The sequence below is a fragment of the Nuphar pumila genome, chromosome 14, assembly GCF_984573655.1.
Source record: "Nuphar pumila chromosome 14, dmNupPumi1.hap1.1, whole genome shotgun sequence".
NCBI lineage: Eukaryota > Viridiplantae > Streptophyta > Magnoliopsida > Nymphaeales > Nymphaeaceae > Nuphar > Nuphar pumila.
In genome coordinates, this window is record NC_143262.1 from 81,618,553 (window position 1) to 81,642,863 (window position 24,311).

At 36.3% G+C, this 24,311-nt stretch overlaps 1 protein-coding gene across 1 annotated transcript; it reads left to right on the forward strand.

Moving 5' to 3' along the window:
- The first annotated feature begins 415 nt into the window (after positions 1-415).
- LOC149817111 (alpha-(1,4)-fucosyltransferase-like) lies at positions 416-23,401 on the forward strand. Its single transcript, XM_089986660.1, has 3 exons — positions 416-1,237; positions 21,762-21,935; positions 22,686-23,401. Exons 1-3 carry the CDS (start codon positions 560-562, stop codon positions 23,253-23,255), a joined length of 1,422 nt encoding a protein of 473 aa, XP_089842786.1. The 5' UTR covers positions 416-559; the 3' UTR covers positions 23,256-23,401.
- The last annotated feature ends 910 nt before the right edge of the window (positions 23,402-24,311 follow it).

The following is a 24,311-nucleotide window of genomic DNA, read 5'->3' on the forward strand; positions in this document are numbered from 1 at the left end:
TGCTGAACACATCTATACAGTCAGAATTTTGAAAAAAAAAACACCAACAAATTTTCATTGAAAAGGTTTGGAAGAGTTTTCATTCCCCTATATATATATATATATATATATATACATATATATGAGAGGCATAAAATTATTGAGTATAAATCACCTTTTTCTTTAAATTTTTAGGTTTTTTTTGTATATTAGATTTTATGAATGTAATCTTTTAGAAGAAAATGTTTTTTTGAATAAAGTGATTATGCAAGCAAGTTTTTTAAGAGCTTCAAAATATCAATAGCCCAAATGAACTAAAATTTCACAACTCAAAACACACACTGATGGACAGCAATCATGTGCCTTTTCATAACGGATTCTACTACAAAGGAAAAATAAGAAAAAGGGTCGAACTTAAACTCCACGGCACCGCTTTTCCCTTATCTTCCTTGATCCCGCCTACCGGACACTTGACAAAAAACGAGGGCGACACGGTGACCAACGCGCATGCAAGTATCACGGATCGTGGTGTGTGTAGAAATCGTTCTTACGGGAGAATCTGCGAAGAACAATCTACCATATGTTACGGTTTTACGGCCCGGGAAGTCTCTCTCTCTCTTGCCACCGGTCATTCATCCCTGTGTTGCAAGTTCTTAGTCGGAATCACGTTCAGCATGATCCTAATTCTCGTGTAATCGATGTGCCGAGACTCACCAGATGCAGTTTTAGTCGTTTTGGAGGGGTACCCATGATGCCATTCCTCTCAAAACCCTCTGTGAGATTCCTCAACTACGCTGTAGCGATGTTGGCTCTTGCCCTGGTGATCATTTCCCTCTCTCTGGTCCTCCCCTTCCTGGCCCCGTCGGTCTCCTCGGTCGTTCGCTACTCCGAGGCAATTGGGTCGTCCTCGAATCGCCTCAACAGGCAGAAGCCGTTTGTCGACATGGTGGTGGCGTTCAGGGAGTGGGATGCGGTGGTGGGGTGCGAGAGATACAGGGAGAAACACAAGGAGTCGATATTGGTGCTTGGTGGTAGGAACTCTTCCTCTTCTTCGCTTCAGGATCCGGATGGTGGCGGGGAGTGTGGGTTGAAAATGAACCATGTGAGCGTGTTGGTGAAGGGGTGGACTTGGATTCCAGATAACCTTGATAATCTGTACTCCTGCCGGTGTGGATTGAGCTGCCTCTGGACGAAATCCCCCGCCCTCGCCGATAAACCGGACGCCTTGCTCTTCGAGACTTCGAGGCCGCCTCAGACGGTATACGCTTCTTTTTTCTTCTTTCCTTTGATTTTTGTTGTGCATGAACTTGTAGTTGTAGGCATCTGCAAGTGGTGGCTGTTGTTGTTGTATGATCCGGATATGCAGCATTGGACAAATTTTTAGTAGGTTGTTTTGGGATTCAGGATTTGCCATCTTGAAATCTTGAAGTTTCGGGGTGTGATTTCGATAAAATGGGACTAGTCGACGTTCTTCGACTCCAGAACATGGTAATATTCATGGGACCTAATTTTGGTAGTGATGATCTCGGTTACAAGGTTTGTCTCCTTGGTGAACTTGGTGCATGGACCAAATGGTTGTGAGGGTTGCCTCTTAATTGCGTACATAATGGGTAGAGTAGAGTTCCTTGATATGAGCTCTAAGAGATGTCTGGATTTAATGTTTTTGTAGGGTGTTTGATTGAATCAAATAACTTGCAAATTGGTGTAGGAGTAGATCAGAGTGTTTTTTAGGTAGTTTCATGAGAGAGAGAGAGAGAGAGAGAGAGAGAGAGAGAGAGAGAGAGAGAGAGACTCTACCAACTAATTTTTTCTTCCTTCCTGTGGCTATGTTCTGTTATGGGATGTATTGTGCAATGCCTGTTAAATGGCTGCTTGCCTTATGAAAATTTGAGGATGTTTATCCTCATGTTCCCTCCATTTTTAGCATTTAAGCGCCTCTTCTGAACTGTTCTCTTGCCGAGAACATGCATCTTCTGGTGTTTTGCAGTTCCCAAAAGCTGCCGAAAAGTCACTGATACTGTCATCTCTAAGCTGACATATAGATAATACGTTCCAACTTATAGATGACCAATCAACATGGTAGATGCATGATGACAAATATCATAAATAGTGTCTCAACCTGCCCAACTAATAGGACCAAGTGATTCCTTCATTCACACACTTCTAAATCAAAGCCATAATGTTCTCTTCTCCAGGCAATAGAGGTGGAACGGTACCATAAAAGTTTCCGTGTTCATAACAGTGAGTGACTTGGGACTGAAGAAGAAACGAGAGATAGAGAGAAGGAATCGTCTCATTTTCATTAGACCCTAATCCCTTCTTAAAGGAATTAGTTAAACAATAGATTAACAAAAGAATCCAACTACTTTTCACTAATTACATAATGCTACCCAAAACCGAAAAGATATTTTCCTTTAACACTCCCCCTCAAGCTGGAGAATATATATCTATCATGCTCAGCTTGTCACAACATTTAAGAAAGCCCCCACTAGCAAGAGGTTTAGTAAACACATTAACAACTTGATCCTCTGAAGCAACATGACAAGTAGAGATTTGTCCAGTCTGTACTAGATCTCTTATGTAGTGACAATCAACTTCAATGTGTTTCGTTCTCTCGTGAAACACTGGATTATTTGCAATATAGGTGGTTGCTCTGTTATCACATCTCATCACCATCGGCGTTGAGGTCTGTACATGTAGATCTCTGAGAATTGATCTAACCCATATCATTTCAACTGCAGTTTGAGCCATGGCTCTATATTCTGACTCAACACTCGATCGAGCTACTACGGTCTACTTTTTACTTCTCCAGCTTATTAAATTTTCGCCTATAAACGTACAAACCCCGTAGTGAACTTTCTATCACTAATGTCTCCTGCATAGTCAGCATCCGAATAGGCAACTATATCAAAAGAGGAGCTTGATTTGTATAGTAGTGTTTTACCTGGAGAAGACTTCAAGTACCTAAGAATCATCATTGCTGCCTGCCAATGTACTTGGGTTGGTTTATCCATGAACTGGCTAATCTTGCTCACCGCTAGCTGGTCTTGTCACTGTAACGTACAAGAGTTTACCAACTAGAGACCTGAAACTTCTACTGTCAACAGGTTCTGCTTCTTCAAACATGTGAAGTTTAGGACCCATTGGAATATTAGTAGGTTTGGCTCCTAACATTCCTGTTTCCTGTAACAAATCAAGTACATACTTCCTCTATGATAAAACTAACCCTTCACGGCTTCGAACTACCTTTATACCCAAGAAATATCTAAGCGGACCAAGATCTTTGGTAACGAAGTGCTTCTTCAGATGAGCTTTGGTATCTGAGATAACCTTTTTATTGCTCCCTGTGAGTATAATATCATTCACGTACACAACCATAACCACAACACCAGTGGGAGTTTTTTTAACAAACAATGAGTGGTCTGATGCTGACCTGTTAAAACCGAATGCAGACATACTCTCAAACAACTTATGAAACCACGCACGCGGACTTTGCTTTAGACCATATATTGCTTTCTTTAACTTGCACACCTTGTAACACTCCCCCTGAACCTCGAACCCCTGAGGTTGCTGCATATACACAGTCTCTGACAAATCACCATACAAAAATGCGTTCTTCACATCCAACTGGCATAAGCTCCATCCAGAGTTATCGGAAGCGCCTAGGTAAAAGGGGAAGCGCGAAACGTCGCGCTTCCGAAGCGTGAGGGGAAGCGTCTCCCTTTTTTTGGGAAGCGCGCATCCCTTTTATGGGAAATGCGCTTCCCCCTCGCTTTCCCATTTTTTCATTTTTTTACGCTTCCCCCTCGCTTCCGGTTCGCTTCCTAGGTCACTTCCGGTTCGCTTCTTAGGTCGCTTGTTTTAATGGTGTAGAAAGCTTTGAATAATTTGGTACAAAAATTTAAGGGTTCATTAGTGGTTTAAGACCAGAGTTACCAGAAGCTTCTTAGATAGGTGGAAAACTCGCTTCGGAAGCCCGATATTTCCCGCTTCCGAACTTGATGAGAATCTTGATTCTTTCATGCTTCTCCTATGCTTTCCACACTCTTCATCTATTCTTCTTATATGTTCTTTCACTCTACTTTTCATGTTTTTTATGTATTTTCTCTCACGTTTCACTCACTTTCATGTGCTCTCTAAATTGTCAGTCTATTTTTAAATTTTGTTAAAAATTTAATTTTTACACTAAAAAAACATGAAATTTAAGAACAGTCACTTTTATTTTAGTTTTTATTTGCATTTCATTTCGATTCCCTTCCAATTCTTATATTACTTTTTTTTTATTCCTCACTTACCGCTTCCTATACATTTTAAAATGCATCGCTTCTCGCTTTTGCTTCCCGTATCATTCACTGCTTCCGCTTCCTAGTCTAGCAACCTTGTTTAAGACCCAAGTTAGTCATTCATATGGCAAACCTCTTTAAGAAATTTTTACTTTGTTAGTAAGTTCCTTCAAAGGAAATTTTACCTTGTTAGTAAGCTCCATTAAGTTTGGCTTAGATATCCATTAGGATAGTTTCCTTAGTTGGTAATCTCTTGTAGTTAGAGAGTGTTCATTTCTAGAGGATTCTAAATGTTGTAAGTAGTGTGAGGATAAAGAAAGGAAAGAGGGGAGATGTGAGAGTAGTTTTTGGCAAGGTTGTAAGTAGTGTATCGTTACCCATATCGGTCGGGCCCAAAGTTAGATGTGTATCATACAACAACAACAACAACTACGCCTTCATCCCAAAACAATTGGGGTCGGCGATATGAACCAACAAAGAAAATCATTCTGGGTCTTCCACATGAATCCTTCTCCTCCATGTTGAGAAACTCGGTTTTGATGTCACATAATATGATACACTGTCTTATTTGATTTTGTATGATATGATAACATGTTCTCTTGAAATAATGTTATATTATGACTAAATATGTTTTGCCTTAAATCTAACGAGTATTTGATGCAAGGATATCTCACCCAATAAGGATGGAGACTTCCTGTTCAAGTACAACTATGGTGCAATCATACTCCTTGAAGAAAAAGCTTGATGAGCCATGCTTTCCTAAAGTTCAAATGAAGAAATCGGCTACCTCAAGTTGAAGATTTTTTCTTCTTTAGAGTCATATGTAACAGAACCTTCAGGAACTTGCATATTGCATATTACATACTCATTCATACATACTATATCATAAAAGTATACGATAGTTTCAAAAAAGTTCTTTTTTGAAAACCAACAAGTGTACCTTCTTACAACCTTTTTATGAAAAAGATATTTTGTCATATAATAATTGCACCTTCTTACAACCTTTTATGAAAAAGATATTTTGTCATATAATAATTGTACCTTCTTACAACCTTTTATGAAAAAGACATTTTGTCATTATACCTTACACTATATACAAGACAACACAAAATCGGCTACATAAGAAGAACAAATAAAATATGTTTTTGAAAAGACTTAAGATATCTTCTTTAAAATATTTTTTAATACAAGAAGAAGACAAAAACATAAATCGGCTACACAAAAGAAATAAAATATGTTTTTGAAAAGACTTAAGATATCTTCTTTAAAATATTTCTTAATACAAGAAGAAGACAAAAACATAAATCGGCTACACAAAAGAAAAACAAATAAAATATGTTTTTAAAGGACTCTAGTTACTTTTTCTCATAACTATAGAATGTCGACTTACTTGAAGTCATCATTCTCTTTACAAAGCATTAAATACCTTCTGTAACAAATCCCTTCTAAATATCCTTCCCAAAGAATGTCGACCTTCTTTTTGGATCCTCATTCTCTCTGAAGACTTTAAAATACACTACATAAAGAACATACTTGACATGACTATGTACAAATAAATATCTCAAAGCACTCATAGTACTTACACTCATTTAAAGTAAAAAAGTACTAATGTACCTCAAATCATTAATTAGAATAAAAACAAAACTACAACCCAACGTTCAAATGTACTATTGTAAGAAATAGACTTTCTTACATAAAATATGTATTACCTAAAACACTACAACGACTAGTGTACCCTCTATCTTACTCTTCTAGAAAAAGGCATTCTCGATCTTCTCTAAAAGATATTTTTAAAAAAGACATAACATTTCATATTTCAAAAAGTTACAATTCCAAAATGTAACGACTACTTTTTATGAGCTATATAAACACACACACATAAACTATTCAAACAAGAGGAATGAAATAGACGTGTGAGCTTACAAAGAGAAAAATATTCTATTCGTGATTTGAAAAAGAGAGCCTTGAAAAAGAAAGAGAAAAAGAAAAAGAAAAAGAAAAAGAAAGAAAAGAGAAAAAGTCAAGTCCAGCTCTTTGACAAAGAGTATCCTCTGAGTGACAAAACAGAACATTCTTAGAATCCTTCATTCGTGCATTCATATCATTCTGAAGGTTCTATAGGAAGTATTGTAACTCTGTTATTCACTGTATTCCTTCTTTGTTTAAAGAAGTAGACCTCTGTGAAAGAGGGTGTTGCCCTTCTCTGTTGGGAGAAGAAGACCTCTTGGGAAGAGGGTGTGCCCCTTCTCTGTTGAGAGAAGAAGACCTCTTGGGAAGAGGGTGTTGTACTATTTATCCGGTAACTCGGATGTTATAGTGGAATCTCAAGTGGTTTGCTTGGGGACTGGATGTAGGTCTGGATATTGACCGAACCAGTATAACTTCTGTGTTTTATGTGTTGTGCCTTATTGCTTAATTATTTTATTTTATCGATCATAATCATATTTCACTATTCACCCCCCCTCTAGTGGAATTTCATTTGGTATCAGAGCAGGTTTGCTGGTTTCGACGTAACAAGTCTCCCAGCACAAATGGCATCTACCTCTTATGCTCGTGATATTGAAGGTCAACACGCATCTCGTCCTCCCTTCTTCAATGGCTCCAACTATGGATATTGGAAGTGCAGAATGGCTATCTTTCTCAAATCCATAGACTTTGCTGTATGGAAAATTGTTGAGCATCCATACACATCTCCATCCGCAGACTATAACTTATGGTCTGATGAAGAAAAGAAAATGGCAAACTTAAATGCAAAGGCTATGAATGCCTTATATTGTGCCATTGATCAAAATGAATTCAACAGAATATCTATATGTGAATCTGCATATGACATTTGGCATTCTTTGGAGGTGATTCATGAAGGAACCAACAAAGTTAAAGAAGCCAAAATATCATCTCTTGTTAGAAAATATGAGTTGTTCAAAATGAACAAAGATGAACTCATCACAGAGATGTTTACCAGATTCACCAACATCACCAACGATCTCAAATCTCTGGGTGTAACATATTCCCAGACTGAAAAGGTGAAGAAAATCTTGAGATCTCTCACAACTGATTGGGAGAGAAAGACCACTGCTATTGAAGAAGCTCAAGATTTATCTAAGCTTACATTGGACGACTTAATAGGCAATCTTATGGCCTATGAAGTCCACATGAAAGAAAGAAGGGAAGAAGAGCAACCAGTAAAGAAAACTCTAGCTTTCCCAGCCCTATCTGAGAATGAAGACTCAGATAAAGAATCAGAAATTGCGCTGCTTACCAGAAAATTCCAGCGCTTCATGAGAAGGAACCGACTTCCAAATAGGCACAAGGAAAGAAAAGATCTTAAAGAAGATCCCATGTGCTTTCAGTGTAATAAGCCAGGGCACTTAAAACGTGACTGTCCCCTTCTCAAAAGAAAGTCCAAGACTGAGGAACCAAAGAAGAGGTTCTTCAAGAAAAAGGCTCTGCATGCTCAATGGGATGATTCAGAACCATCCACTAGTGAAGAGTCAAGTGATGATGAAGCCGAAACTGCAAATATGTGCTTCATGGCAAACGAAAGTTCGGTAAGTGAAATCTCTGATTTTTCCTTTGAAGAACTTCTAGATGCTTTTCAAGAACTATTTGAAGAATCTAGAAAATTGAGTTTAAAAAATAAAGCTTTAAAATCTGAAAATTTAGAGCTTTCTCACAAGAATGAAAAGCTCAGCAGTGAAAATTCTGAGTTGAAAAAGAAAAATCTTTTGCTTATATCTGAAATTTCTTCTACTAGCTCCAAAACTAAAGATATGCAAGTAGAAATTTCAGAGCTAAAAAGTAAAACTGAGAACCTCATGAAAACGGTTTTCAAGTTTACTAAAGGTAAAGAGAACTTGGATAAACTCTTAACCTCTCAGAAGGTCTCCTTTTACAAGAATGGGATTAGCTATTCTCATTTCAAAAAACCTTCTTGTATAAATCAAAAGACCACATTTGTGAAAAGTTCATCTGAACCAAATAAGGAGTATTATATTGATAATCTTTTTAACTCCTCTAAAGAGATAGACAAACCCAAATCCAAATGGATATGGGTTCCAAAGTCTAACAAAAAAGGACCCGATTGGGTACCAAAAAGAAGATTTACTTAATGTTTTGCAGGCTCCAAAGAAGAACAGATGGATACTAGATAGTGGATGTTCAAAGCACATGACAGGACATCCAGACCTTTTTGCTGTTCTTCATCATAAAGAAGGAGGAACCGTCACCTTTGGAGATAACAACAAAGGTTTGATAATTGGTATTGGAAATATTGGTAACATAGACAAACCTCTTATCAAAGATGTTCTCCTTGTTAAAGGCTTAAAACATAACCTACTAAGTATCAGTCAAATGTGTGACACAGGTTATAATGTTAGCTTTAATCATGATGCATGCCTCATAGCTGACACAAATGAAAACATCATCTTAAAAGGTATAAGAAAGAATAATATATACGAACTATACCTAGAAAACATCACAGAACATTGTCTTATAGCTAATAATGACACTCAACATCTATGGCACATGAGAATGGGCCATGTCAATTCAAAATACATGTCCAAACTAGCTAAAAATAAATTAGTACGTGGGTTACCCAACATATCTTTTAAAAAGGATTATTTTTGTGATGCATGTCAATTAGGAAAATTGTCAAAATCTCCTTTCAAATCAAAAAATGTCATCTCAAGTAAAAGACCTTTAGAGCTTCTCCACCTGGACCTTTTTGGTCCTTCTAGGGTAGCTAGCCTTAATCATAATAGATATGTTTTTGTCATTGTAGATGATTACTCAAGATTTACTTGGGTAATATTTTTGAAAAACAAAAGTGACACGTTTTGTAAGTTTGAAATCTTATGTAAAAAATTACAAAACGAAAAATCATGTTCTATTGTTAAAATCCGTAGTGACCATGGAGGAGAATTTGAAAATGAACTCTTTGAAAATTTTTGTAACTTGCATGGTATTTCTCATAACTTTGCCTTCCCTAGAGCTGCACCTCAAAATGGTGTAGTAGAAAGAAAGAATAGAACCCTTCAGGAATCTGCCAGGACTATGCTCCAACAAAATAATCTTGTAAAATCTTTTTGGGCAGAAGCTGTTAATACTGCATGCTATATAACAAATAGAGTTCTCATTAGACCCTTATTAAATAAAACTCCCTATGAACTATTCTATGACAGAACTCCAAGAATAGACTACTTCAAAGTCTTTGGATGTAAATGCTTTATCCTAAACACAAAAGATAGCCTGGATAAGTTTGATGCTAAATCTGTTGAAGGCATATTCTTAGGATATTCAAGTCATAGTAAAGCATACAGAGTTTTCAATAAGTGTCATAATACTATTGAAGAATCTATGCATGTTAGTTTTTGTGAATCTATTGATCAATCTGTTCATATACAAACTAATGATGATGTTGAAAGTACAGATTTATTTTTAGATAACACAGCTAAGTCTAATGAAGATGATCACCAAAGAACCTTTGTCGATATCAAAGATCATCCTCAAAAGCAGATTTTGGGAGAACTAACAAAGGGGGTTCAAACTAGAGCTCAGCTAGAACGGATTGCAAACATGGCATTCATTTCTCAACTTGAACCAAAGAAGATTGATGAAGCCATCATTGATGAGTTCTGGATGCTAGCCATGACTGAAGAACTGAATCAATTCCAAAGAAATGACGTTTGGGATCTTGTGCCGAGACCAAAGGATCATCCAATCATTGGGACAAGATGGATCTTCAGAAACAAGCTAGACGAAACAGGTAATGTTATAAGAAACAAGGCCAGACTAGTAGCTCAAGGATACAACCAGGAGGAAGGTATTGACTTTGATGAAACATTTGCTCCTGTTGCTAGACTTGAATCTATTAGAATGCTCTTAGCATATGCAAGCTATATGGATTTCAAATTATTTCAAATGGATGTTAAAAGTGCTTTCTTAAATGGTTTTATAAATGAAGAAGTCTATGTAAAACAACCTCCAGGATTTGAAAATGAACAATACCCAGATCATGTTTTTAAACTCAAACGTGCTTTGTATGGTTTGAAACAAGCACCTCGTGCTTGGTACGAAAGACTTAAAACCTTTTTATTAAAAACTGGTTTTTCTGTTGGCAAAGCAGATTCTACACTATTTGTCAAAGTAGTGGATAATCATACCCTAATTGTTCAAATCTATGTCGACGACATCATCTTTGGATCTTCTAACAGCACTCTCTGTGAAGATTTTTCTAAGTCCATGCAGAAGGAATTCGAAATGAGTATGATGGGAGAACTCACCTACTTTCTTGGACTGCATATTAAGCAAACCAAGGATGGAGTTTTCATCAACCAATCTAAGTATGCTCATGAACTTCTGAAGAGGTTCAACATGAACTCAACTGTTTCAAAATCCACTCCTATGAGCACTACTACTGTGTTGGACAAAGATGAAGATGGTAAGACTGTTGATACAAAGGTATACCGAGGTATGATAGGATCACTTCTTTATTTAACTGCTAGCCGTCCAGATATAATGTTTAGTGTTTGCTTGTGTGCTAGATTCCAGTCAAACCCAAAAGAATCACATCTTAAAGCTGTAAAAAGAATAATGAGATATTTAAAAGACACAGTTGATTTTGGATTATTCTATTCAAAATCCTCTACATTTGATCTAATCTCATACAGTGATGCTGACTTTGCTGGAAGTAAATCTGACAGAAAAAGCACAAGTGGAACATGTCACATGCTAGGGCACTCACTGGTATCATGGTTCAGTAAGAAACAGAATTGTGTATCATTATCAACTACTGAAGCCGAATACATTGCTGCTAGCCTAGCTTGTACTCAAGTTATCTGGATGAAACAAACATTAAAAGATTTTGATTTAAATTTTGAAAACACAACTATTTTTTGTGATAACACAAGTGCTATAAACCTATCTAAGAATCCTATTTTACACTCACGAACTAAGCACATTCAAATAAGACACCACTTCTTAAGAGAACAAGTCTTAAACAACATAATTAAACTAGAATTCATACCCACTAATCAACAGTTAGCAGACATATTCACTAAACCATTAAGGCATGAAGACTTCACACGAATTAGAAGAGAACTAGGAATATGTAAACTAAGTGACTTATAAATTAATCACACTTAATATAATACTTCTTATAAGTTTTGTTAAAATCTTATTTTAAAAGTCTTTTTTCTTCTTATCGATTTTTGTTAGTCAAACTAGGTTTCCATATTCACGTATACTCTAAACTCTTATAAGACACATTCTTTATGTCTTTCAACTTGTCATCTTTCAAGTACACATCCATAATGATTCCTTGTCCTATCTCCTTTCACTCATATCCATAAGAACTAATTATATTCAAAGCTATCATGACATTGTTCACATCACTCATCTCATATCTCCTTTATTATTTGTTGTCCTTTTGTGAAAACTTCTCTTACGATAAGTTGATTCACCTTCAACATGATAACATATTATTTTATGAGAAATCTTACTTTTCAATTTTTAGTCAAAATCGAATGATGTTTTTTTTTGGTTCTTTTTACCTTCTTCTTCTAAAGATCTAGTTGCTATGTTTTTTTTACGTATAAATGTTACTATATCATTTGTTATATCATATAGTATGTACACTCTATTTTTATCATGTCTTCTTTTCCTCTTATCAACACTTCACTAAGACATTAATGCCCTTCATGAAAAATTCAAATGATTATCCTCTCGTACCACCTTTTAAGTTATTATATTTCACATAAATTTTTACTATATCATCTATTATATCATAGCCTAAGAACAATCTATTATCATCTCTTCATGGTTTACATCTTTTACGAAAAAGTACTGTAAAATTCTCTTTTCAAAAACTTGTACGTTTTGTATCACCATTTTATCTCTCTCTCTACATTATACGAAGTTCCTTTTCATCCGTGACCATGACTCTCTCATATATTTTATATCTCTCTCAAATCGAGATTCATTAAAACCTTGTCCTTCACTCCACCTTTTGTCATACAATTTCTATCCAACTTCAAGTGATTGGTGTCCTTTATGACCACTCTCATTTCTTTTACATATCCGTATCACCCTCCTTTATATCTATTCACACTCCTTTCACGTATATCAAAATATACACTTCTTAAATAAGAAATTATTGCATTTCCTCATACTCTCATGTTTGTCCTATTCCAAACTCCCTCTTCACGATTTTGGAAAGCTTTCACATAAAGTAAATTCTTGAAAAAGTTGTTTGTTCTTATTAGGCCATTATTCACTCTCTATTCCTCATGATCTTCACGAAACACTTTAAAAACTCTTGAATCATTCTTTCTCTTACGTTTAATATGACACTCCATACTCAATTCATGACTCTTCTCACTATCCAACAGGATTGCCCATAGAAAATTTGTTACATATATATAGAAAAATTATTTCGAAACTATGTCCTTCTTAATATCTATGCTAATATAATACACTTATTGATTTGATTTGTCATTCACGAGTCTCTTATTTTACAACTCACGCATTTCCTCATTTCATATCAACAATTATTTTTCCTTCTATTTAATCAATTGGTTCATCTCTTACCATTCCATTCGATCTTTTCTATCCTCATACAAATTTTCTCTCGATTCTAGCTCCTTTCTCTCCTAGTCCTTTATTTTCAAGATACTCGAAAATGACTTCCTCTTCTACCAATGTGATCACCTCCGCCGATCTAAGGTATCCTGATTTGTTTCACACCTACACCTCACTCTGCTCTCGCCCCATTCATGAAGGAAAATTGATCAACTTTGACGACTTCATGTTCTTCGACTTAGACACCTATCTCCCCGAACTCAAACCTCTCATAGGATCTTCATCCCCAGCCGCCTATTATCCTGAACTAGTTCGACTGTTTTATACCAACTTCTCTTCTGATCATGAACAAACCTCAATCACCAGCAAAGTCCGAGGACAGCTGATGATTTTCAATGCTTCCGACCTAGGTAGAATTCTAAATCTACCTTCCACCGGTACCGACCTTAACGCCATAGTACCAATCGACCGATCGGTACTTCGAAAAATACTTCTTTGCACCAACTGCTACCAACTTCCGTGGCACATGAGGAATCTCCAACCTCAAGCTCAGCTACTTGCCCAGATTCTTCTCCACAACCTCTATCCCAAGCATCCCCGCCAGGGATTAGTTTCTCGAAAAATCTCTCTTCTTATCTACGCAATCCTTTCTTCTCTTTCGATAAATTGGTCATCCATTATTTTCGACCTTTTTATTCGTTATCAGAAATTTGAGCCTCTTCTTTTTGGGTGTTTTATAACTCCCATTCTCAAATACTTCCAAGTACCACTTCACAACGAAGTCATCCTCCGACCCTCTCACGTCCTCGATGCTACCACCTTCAATCTAAGGTCCCTGCACATGCCCGGCTCTGATGAAGCAGATCCACTGTCCTCCTTCAATTACTTTTCTGCTATGATGGATATCGAGCAAACTCAAGATCGAATCCTTCGTAATCAAGCCCTGTTGCAGCAGACTCGCAAGCGGAATCGTGCCAACCGGACAACTTCACCTTCTCCACCCTCGAGATAGACTCATTTTTTTTATTATATTTGGTCTGTAATAATTTTTTATTACTCTGATCCCTCCTTTTTGTCCATGACAAAGGGGGAGAAAACCTGTCTCTTTAAACATTATTTCACCTTTTTTATCATATTATTATTTCTATGCATAATGTCTTTTTGACAGGGGGAGCATATTTTGTCATCATCAAAAAGGGGGAGAATGTTGAGAAACTCGGTTTTGATGTCACATAATATGATACACTGTCTTATTTGATTTTGTATGATATGATAACATGTTCTCTTGAAATAATGTTATATTATGACTAAATATGTTTTGCCTTAAATCTAACGAGTATTTGATGCAAGGATATCTCACCCAATAAGGATGGAGACTTCCTGTTCAAGTACAACTATGGTGCAATCATACTCCTTGAAGAAAAAGCTTGATGAGCCATGCTTTCCTAAAGTTCAAATGAAGAAATCGGCTACCTCAAGTTGAAGATTTTTTCTTCTTTAGAGTCATATGTAACAGAACCTTCAGGAACTTGCATATTGCATATTACATACTCATTCATACATACTATATCATAAAAGTATACGATAGTTTCAAAAAGGTTCTTTTTTGAAAACCAACAAGTGTACCTTCTTACAACCTTTTTATGAAAAAGATATTTTGTCATATAATAATTGCACCTTCTTACAACCTTTTATGAAAAAGATATTTTGTCATATAATAATTGTACCTTCTTACAACCTTTTATAAAAAAGACATTTTGTCATTATACCTTACACTATATACAAGACAACACAAAATCGGCTACATAAGAAGAACAAATAAAATATGTTTTTGAAAAGACTTAAGATATCTTCTTTAAAATATTTTTTAATACAAGAAGAAGACAAAAACATAAATCGGCTACACAAAAGAAATAAAATATGTTTTTGAAAAGACTTAAGATATCTTCTTTAAAATATTTCTTAATACAAGAAGAAGACAAAAACATAAATCGGCTACACAAAAGAAAAACAAATAAAATATGTTTTTAAAGGACTCTAGTTACTTTTTCTCATAACTATAGAATGTCGACTTACTTGAAGTCATCATTCTCTTTACAAAGCATTAAATACCTTCTGTAACAAATCCCTTCTAAATATCCTTCCCAAAGAATGTCGACCTTCTTTTTGGATCCTCATTCTCTCTGAAGACTTTAAAATACACTACATAAAGAACATACTTGACATGACTATGTACAAATAAATATCTCAAAGCACTCATAGTACTTACACTCATTTAAAGTAAAAAAGTACTAATGTACCTCAAATCATTAATTAGAATAAAAACAAAACTACAACCCAACGTTCAAATGTACTATTGTAAGAAATAGACTTTCTTACATAAAATATGTATTACCTAAAACACTACAACGACTAGTGTACCCTCTATCTTACTCTTCTAGAAAAAGGCATTCTCGATCTTCTCTAAAAGATATTTTTAAAAAAGACATAACATTTCATATTTCAAAAAGTTACAATTCCAAAATGTAACGACTACTTTTTATGAGCTATATAAACACACACACATAAACTATTCAAACAAGAGGAATGAAATAGACGTGTGAGCTTACAAAGAGAAAAATATTCTATTCGTGATTTGAAAAAGAGAGCCTTGAAAAAGAAAGAGAAAAAGAAAAAGAAAAAGAAAAAGAAAGAAAAGAGAAAAAGTCAAGTCCAGCTCTTTGACAAAGAGTATCCTCTGAGTGACAAAACAGAACATTCTTAGAATCCTTCATTCGTGCATTCATATCATTCTGAAGGTTCTATAGGAAGTATTGTAACTCTGTTATTCACTGTATTCCTTCTTTGTTTAAAGAAGTAGACCTCTGTGAAAGAGGGTGTTGCCCTTCTCTGTTGGGAGAAGAAGACCTCTTGGGAAGAGGGTGTGCCCCTTCTCTGTTGAGAGAAGAAGACCTCTTGGGAAGAGGGTGTTGTACTATTTATCCGGTAACTCGGATGTTATAGTGGAATCTCAAGTGGTTTGCTTGGGGACTGGATGTAGGTCTGGATATTGACCGAACCAGTATAACTTCTGTGTTTTATGTGTTGTGCCTTATTGCTTAATTATTTTATTTTATCGATCATAATCATATTTCACTATTCACCCCCCCTCTAGTGGAATTTCACTCCAATCATTTCTATCCAATGTCATGTCCTCGGTGAGGTTCAAAGCATTCATATTCTTTCCTATCATCTCCATCCAAGTCTTCCTAGGCCTACCCCGACCTCTTTTAACTAATATATTTTCCCATTTCTCCATCCTTCTAACTGGAGCATCATTAGGCCTTCGTCGAATATGTCCAAACCACCATAAACGATTATCTCTCATCTTATTTTCAATGGGTGCAACGCCTACCTTCTTACGTATCTCCTCGTTCCGAATCTTATCTTTTATTGTATTTCCACACATCCATCTAAGCATACGCATCTTAGCTACACTCATTTTTTGAATATGATGTCTCTTGGCAGCCCAACATTCCGTACCATATAGTAAAGCAGGCCTAATAGTCGTCCTATAAAACTTTCCCTTCAACTGCAATGGCATTATACGATCGCACAACACTCCAGTTGCACTTTTCCATTTCATCCACCCAACCTTTATCCTATGATTTACATCTCCATCAATTTCTCCATACTTTTGAATAATAGATCCCAAATATTTGAAACAATCATCCACCGGTATTTCTTGCTCACCAAGCTTCACTACACTCCCATCACTATTTCGTTGCTTACTAAACCGACATTCTATATATTCTGTCTTACTCTTACTCAACTTAAAACCTCTTGCTTCCAATGTCTGTCTCCATAATTCTAACTTAGCATTAACCCCAGCTCTAGACTCATCAATCAAAACAATATCATCAACAAACAACATACACCACGACACATTTTCTTGAATTGATCTCGTAAGCTCATCCATCACTATAGCAAATAGGAAAAGGCTTAAAGCAGATCCTTGATGTAACCCAACCGTTATAGGAAAATTGGTTGTCACCCCTCCACAAGTGCGGACATTGGTTACTACTCCTTCATACATATCCTTAATTATACTAATATACTTGAGAGAAACACCTTTCTTCATCATTGTCCACCAGAGAACGTCCCTAGGTACTCTATCATATGCCTTCTCCAAATCAATAAAAACCATATGCAAATCTTTGTTCCTCTCTCTATTTCTCTCAATAAGTTGTCTAAGAAGATGTATAGCTTCCATAGTTGATCTTCCAGGCATAAAACCAAATTGATTCTCCGATATCATGACAACCTTCTTCAACCTAGACTCAATCACCCTCTCCCAAAGTTTCATAGTATGACTCATGAGTTTTATACCACGATAGTTTGTGCAATCTTGTATATCACCCTTATTCTTATATAGAGGCACCAAAGTACTCTTCCTCCACTCATTAGGCATCTTATTTGTCCGCCAAATCTTGTTAAAAATATTTGTCAACCATTCTAAACCTTTCTCTCCCAAGCATTTCCAAGCCTCGATAGGTATACCATCTGGGCCAACTGCCCTTCTTGATTTCATTTTCTTCAAAGCCTCTGCAATTTCTTTCTTTTGAATCTTGCGCACGAAGTCACGATTCATCTCATGAAAAGGAATTGACAAGTCTCAAAGATCTTGAGCATGACTTCCATTAAATAGCTTATCAAAATAATCTTTCTATCTCTCCTTAATCTCCTCATCTTTGATTAAAACCCTTTGTGTTTCATCTCTGATACATCTAATCATACCCAGATCCCTTGATTTCTTATCTCTCATCTTTGCAAGCCTATAAATATTCTTCTCGCCCTCTTTGGTATCCAACTTGTCATAAACCTCCTTATATACCTTATCCCTCGCGTTTCGAACTACTTTTTTAGCTTCCTTCTTTGCTATCATATACTTCTCCAAATTCTCATTATCACGACTCTTACTTAGATTTCTATAACACTCTCTTTTAACCTTAATAACTAATTTGACATCTTCGTTCCACCATGATGTATCCTTACCTAGTGGTGCACCGCCTTTAGACTCACCCAATACCTCCTTAGCCACCTTTCTCATGCCACCCACTATCTTATTCCACATTGAGTCTGAATCCTCCTCGAGACACCAATCAGCTTCCTTAACTACCTGCTCTACAAACATTCTTTGTTTAGCTCCTTTCAGTGCCCACCACTTAATTCTAGGATCTATCCTATGTCTATCCCTTTTGCGGCATTGTTTAATTCTAAGGTCTAAAATTAAGACTCTATGTTGTGTAGCTACACTTTCTCTCGGTATAACCTTACAATCGATGCAACAACCTCTATCTCTCTTTCTAAGTAGGAAAAAATCTATCTGACTCGTATTAACCCCACTTTTAAATGTTACTAGGTGGGACTCTCTCTTCCTAAACCAAGTGTTTGCTAAGATCATATCATAGGACAAACCAAAATCTAAAATCCTTTTTCCACTTTCATTTCTTTCTCCTATACCATAGCCTCCATAGATACTCTCAAATCCATCCCTACTAATGCCTACATGTCCATTAAGGTCACCATCGATGAAAAGTTCTTCACCATAAGATATCCCTTATACTACTCCATCTAAATCTTCTCAAAATTGATGCTTAATGGATTCATCTAAACCTACTTGAGGTGCATAAACACTAATAATATTAATAATATCCGTACCTAATACTAATTTAATAAGTAAAATCCTATCACCCTTCCTACGGACCTCAACTACCTTATCTATAAACTCACGACTCATAACAATCCCTACTCCATTTCTATTTTTATTTATTCCTGTATACCAAATCTTATATCCCTGAGGTTCTATCACTTTTGCCTTCTCACCTATCCATTTGGTCTCTTGTAGACATAAAATATCAATCTTTTTCCTATACATAACATCTACTAACTCTACCAACTTACCCGTTAAAGACCCTATGTTCCAAGTGGCTAACCTAATTTTATGGTCTTGGACTAACTTCTTTACCCCCACCCGTCCAACAAAGTGAGGGAACCCTTGCCTATTTGACACCACACCCGGGCGCCGGTGTATCATAAAAAATCATAATTTTTTAATAAAAAAATCTCAAAAATTCTAAAAATAAAAAAATAAGAAAAATTAGTAAAAAATATAAAAAAATCATAACACATAAAAAATGATGAATTACACAAAATACAACCATAAAATCACATATGAAGCATTTATGTCTCTATAAGCTGCATAAGACATTATCAAACATCAATTAATATAAACAATGCATATCTCACAAGAATAATGCAAAGTATTAAATATCTTGCAATTAAGAACATGCCACAAGACTTGTACTTTCATATTACATAAATAAAAACAAAATAACTAAGTTTATGAACACTTAAGTGTTAAATAACCAAATTTTCTTAAAATATAACCTCAATCATCATCATCATCATCTTCTTCTTATTCTCCTCCTCCTTTGACATCCACATCGTTTCCAAAATATGTGGGCTCTTCATCATCTACCTCTTGTGCTCCTATGTTGATTTACTGAATGTCTTCTTCATTCAAAATGCCTACTTCTTTATCTCATGCATCTAATACATCAAAATGTTTCAAACTGATGGTATCAAATTACTTTTTATGCCTCTTAGGGTGTGTAGGTTCTCCTCTAAAGGCCTCTACACAAATGAGAGAATCAGCCTTAGGGAGGTCTTTAAAATCCAAAATTAAAAATGTTGAGTTTTGGTCAGGGTTACCTGAAGCGCCACACTATATGGGGAAGTGCGCTTACCCGAAGTGCATTTCGGAAGCGCGAAACGAAGCATTTCTGAAACATGCGGGAAAGCGCCAAAAAAAATGGGAAGCGCGCTTCCCCTTATTTTTTCATTTTTTTATTTATTTTTTATTTTTTTTACCTTTTTCTCTTTTTTCGCTCCCCCTCGCTTCCTAGGTTGCTTCTGAGACGATTCCTGGTTCGCTTCTAAGCCGTCCCGCGCTTCCCGCTTCCTAAATTTTGGAAGTGCCTCGCTTCTGCTTCCCGAATCGCTTCCCGCTCCCGCTTCCCCAATTGACAACTCTGGTTTTGATCATTTTAAAGTGCGCCAGATACGTATTGTACGATACACTCTATATCATACGATACAACTGATACAGATACGATACACACTCGTATCGTGATACAAGTGTGTATCGTATCGAGTTAGGCCATAGTTGTGATATGTATCATACCGTATCGTACAATACTATATAATACTTACGACATTGGATTTTGGAGAGTGGGATGGAAAACCACCCTCAAGCCCAAGGACTATCCCCTTTTTTGTTCCCTTAACTGTTCTCTGGGCCTTCTTCATTTTTTGTGAGAGATCCTGACCCAAATCTGAAAGCCTAGTGATGTGTGAGATATTTCCTTGACAGTACGGGGTGAGAATGAAATCCCTCCCTCAGATTTTGGCTGTCCTGAAACCAATCCTTTTGATGATATCATTTTTTGCTGATTATACAGCTTCTATTGTCCTGTGAATCCTGCTAGGACCAGTCATGCCACATGACAACTCATTATGGACAAACTCTGCTTTTATACTTGTATAGACATTTGAAGATAAAATCTAGAAAATTGTCACACTTCCACCTCCTACATGTTGCTGGAAAGCTTCCCATATGTAGGACTGCAAATTCTCTTAGTTCTCAATAAAGTGCACTATTCCATTGGTGAACTGCTTCATGAGATGGTAGTTCTATTATTTGTGTTGCTAATGATGTTTCTAAAAGTTGTTTGAACAAAATCAATGCCCTAGACTTTGTCTTTCGTGTTAGTTTGGTGAAAAGGTGATTCATCTGTTTTGAACTGTAGACTTTATGGTTGAGATGGCCTGATGTCATGTCAGTGACTCCTATCTGAGTAATTTAGTTTTGAACACATCTCATGGTTGAGACAGCCCAAGGTCAAGCCCATGACCCCTATGTAAGAGAGATCCATATCATTACATGAATGGATCTAATCAATATTCTGTGATATTAACTGAATTTTAGATGCCATGTAATATCATCTAAGTCACACGGACTCGGCTAAAAGGTTGACGCACCCGCGTCGACACGCCCCGACACGGGTGCGGCCCCGGACACGGTCAACTAAGTATCGGTCTCGGTCAACACACCGGGGCCGAGTCCGTCCACATTTTGGACTTGGTCAACTTTGACCGAGTCTATTTTTGTCCATTTATTAAAATTAATTTGGACAGATTTATGATAAGTTTTGTTGTTATCACACTCACAAGCTTCTTTATGTGTTATATTTTGGTAAGTTTGTGTTGTTACTTCAATAGAATTACTTTTTTAATTTTGCTTTAAAATTTACAATCTTATATATATATATATATATATATATATATATATATATATATATATATATAGCCGTGTTCCCGTGTCCAAAATTTTTGAAATTGCTCCGCACCCGTGTCACACCCGTACCCGTACCCGTACCCGCACCCGCACCCGCACCCATGTGACATAGAATATCATCTGTGTAGGTGTTCCGTGTATGCTTGATGCAGTAAACTGATGTTAAATGCCAGGACTCCATGTTTATCAACAAAGAAAAAGGTAGGAATCCATCAACACTTTCACCTCACAAAATATAAAATCAGGCCGATCTCTTCCTGTTGGTTTAATCTAGATGATTTTGAATGGTGGTGTTTAATTTCTATTTTTGTTTCCTACTCTTTGTTTTCTGAAATATCAAGATGATTGTCTTATATAGATTTCAATGGTTTGCATTATCTTTATAAGCATTTTAAGAAAAATATCTTCTATAGTTTGCAGAATCTTTATAACTTTTTTTAGTTTACTGGGCTACTTGATGCTTTACGTATTTAGATTTATGTGATTTGTTCATAATGCTTATTGGATAATCTTTTATCTGCCAGAGAACCAAGGGAGATCCACTTCGTGTATACATGGATCTCGAGTCTGGTCGGAAATCTTCAGGATACGAAGATATTTTTATTACTTACCATGCTAAAGACGATGTTCAGTCAACTTATGCAGGGGCATTGTTTCATAATGGTCGGAGTTATCACATAACATCTCAGAAACAAAATGTAAGTGCGTAAGCTTCTTAGAACCTTCACCAAAGCTGAAATTGTCATTGGAAAGCTACACACTGAAAGATAGAAGGCTAGGTCAGATCAACCAGAGTAAAATCTTGAAAATTCAAGACACAAATGCCTCTATTTTCTGTGCACAAAAACATGAATATTAGTCCTACTTTTTGTGTGTGTGCGTGCGCAGGCATGATGCTAACCAGTTCACCACATTCTTTTGTCTCTAAAAATTTTTGAAATACCAATGGTGGGTTCTTACGTGAACGGTGACCATTAATAGTAAAGTAATTCTGTGAAAAGGCATAAGGCCTGTTTATAGTTGTATTTTGGGAATAACTTTTGATATGTTTTCAAGATCTACTAAAATGCCCTTGATAATGTTGGTAATCTAAAAGAAACACAATGGTAATTTTGAAATCTCGTAGGGGCAGCACAATGTGGTGAGTTAACATCCCCACAAGGTGTTGCATTAACAGTTGGCGTGTTTGCACACACAGATACCCGCATGTCTTTTCTCATATATGGTATTATAATGCAGTGTTTTCCGATCAGGAAACTTATCTTTAGATTGCTTTCCATTAACAGTTTCAGAGGGAATTTCAATAATGTTCTGAAAAAGTACTTGGATATAGGTTAAAATGCATCCCTTATATTGGCTAACCAAAAGAAGAGAGCAGAACAAACAAGTGTGTCATCCTATTAGTATGAACTTGTCAGGCTTTCATGTTTTTTTCCTGCTATGTGTAGGATACACTTGTTTACTGGTCATCTTCGAGATGCCTTCAGCAGAGAAATCATCTGGCGAAGAAACTCCTCTCTATGTTGCCTCATCATTCATTTGGCACATGTTTGAACAACGTTGGAGGAACAAACATGGCGTTAACCTATTATCCAGAGTGTGCTAACAATAATAATACGGTCCCGAGGTGGTGGGACCATCTTCACTGTGCCATGTCACACTATAAGTTTGTCCTTGCCATAGAGAACACCATGACAGAGAGCTATGTTACTGAGAAGCTCTTCTATGCATTGGATTCAGGATCTGTTCCTATTTATTTTGGAGCGCCAAATGTAGGGGACTTCATTCCTCCAAACTCGATAATAAATGGTTCACAGTTTGCATCTCTAGAGGAATTGGCTTCTTATGTGAAGGCCCTCGCTAACGATCCAGTCGCTTATGCTGAATACCATGCATGGAGAAGGTGTGGTGTAATGGGTAATTATCACAAGGCACGGGCAATCAGCCTCGACACGTTGCCATGTCGGTTATGCGAAGCTGTGAGTCGAAAAGGTGGGAGGAGTGCAAGAACACAGTGATCATGGCTTTTGGTTGATTTTGTGGTAAATGTTTCATAATTGTTGTGCATTGGAATGTTAAAGTTCAATGTATCCCAGCTTCTTGTTGTACTTCTGTTTTTGCAATTCAGTGGAGAAACGGCAATGGTCCTTTGAAGGGATGTAAATGTGGGGCATCATAGAAGCATTGCCTTCTTATAGCCTCAAAGAGTAACTTGGCGTTTTATTTTTCACCTACATCATGTCATATGCATAGACCTGAATGAGATAATTGTTAGGGTTTATGTCTGCTTCTAATGGTAGCAAATCTCATTGGTTTTCTAACATATAATGAGTGCATAAATCAGGAATTAACATTTGGTGCTATTGCCGGAAATCATAGGTTCAAGTTTTATCGATTCAATCTGACCACATAGATTGTTCAACATGGTTTGTTTGCTATGAATCAAACCTTGGATTGTGTTTCTTCGGTCTAAAAATCTGATAGTCATTTTTTTTTTTGATAAGCAAGCTGGGGTTTGGCAGATCCCTACCAGTCAATTAATGAAATAGTAAACTGAATACAAAAAGAATCAAAACTCCTCTATCAGATGGGTCCAGGCTGGGGGGTGGTCCTTCCACCATTTTTAACCCCAACTTCTCCATTTTGGCTAAGTTGGTTGAGCCCTAAAATTTTAGTGCAATCTGGGTCCTTTCTTTTAAAGTCCTTGAAAAAACTGTTTACATCTGTCACATAATTTAAAACTTATTTTCTACTAAACGACCCTTATAGATCACATCCATAAGGTCTGATCCAACAAAAAAAATATATAAATATAAAAGGGTGATTTATACTCATAATTATACGCTTTCAATATCACCAAATATTAACCCATAAATCAAACTAAATACATAATCTTTATAATGAAAATGATAATTTGATATTTAAGCAAGTTTTTATGGAAAAATGTTGGCTACCCCAATGTAGTACCCTCCAATAGAAACCATAGTTGCATAAAAACTCTATTTTGCCTTATCGATCTTGTTTCATGCATACCACTACCTGTAATATTGCATATTTTTACACTTAGTTATTTT

Coding starts and splice junctions, on each gene's coding strand:
- LOC149817111 (XM_089986660.1), top strand. CDS start 560: ATGTTACGGTTTTACGGCCCGGGAAGTCTCTCTCTCTCTTGCCACCGG. Junction 1,238..21,761: donor CTTCGAGGCCGCCTCAGACG/GTATACGCTTCT, acceptor TTTATCTGCCAG/AGAACCAAGGGAGATCCACT. Junction 21,936..22,685: donor TAACATCTCAGAAACAAAAT/GTAAGTGCGTAA, acceptor TGCTATGTGTAG/GATACACTTGTTTACTGGTC.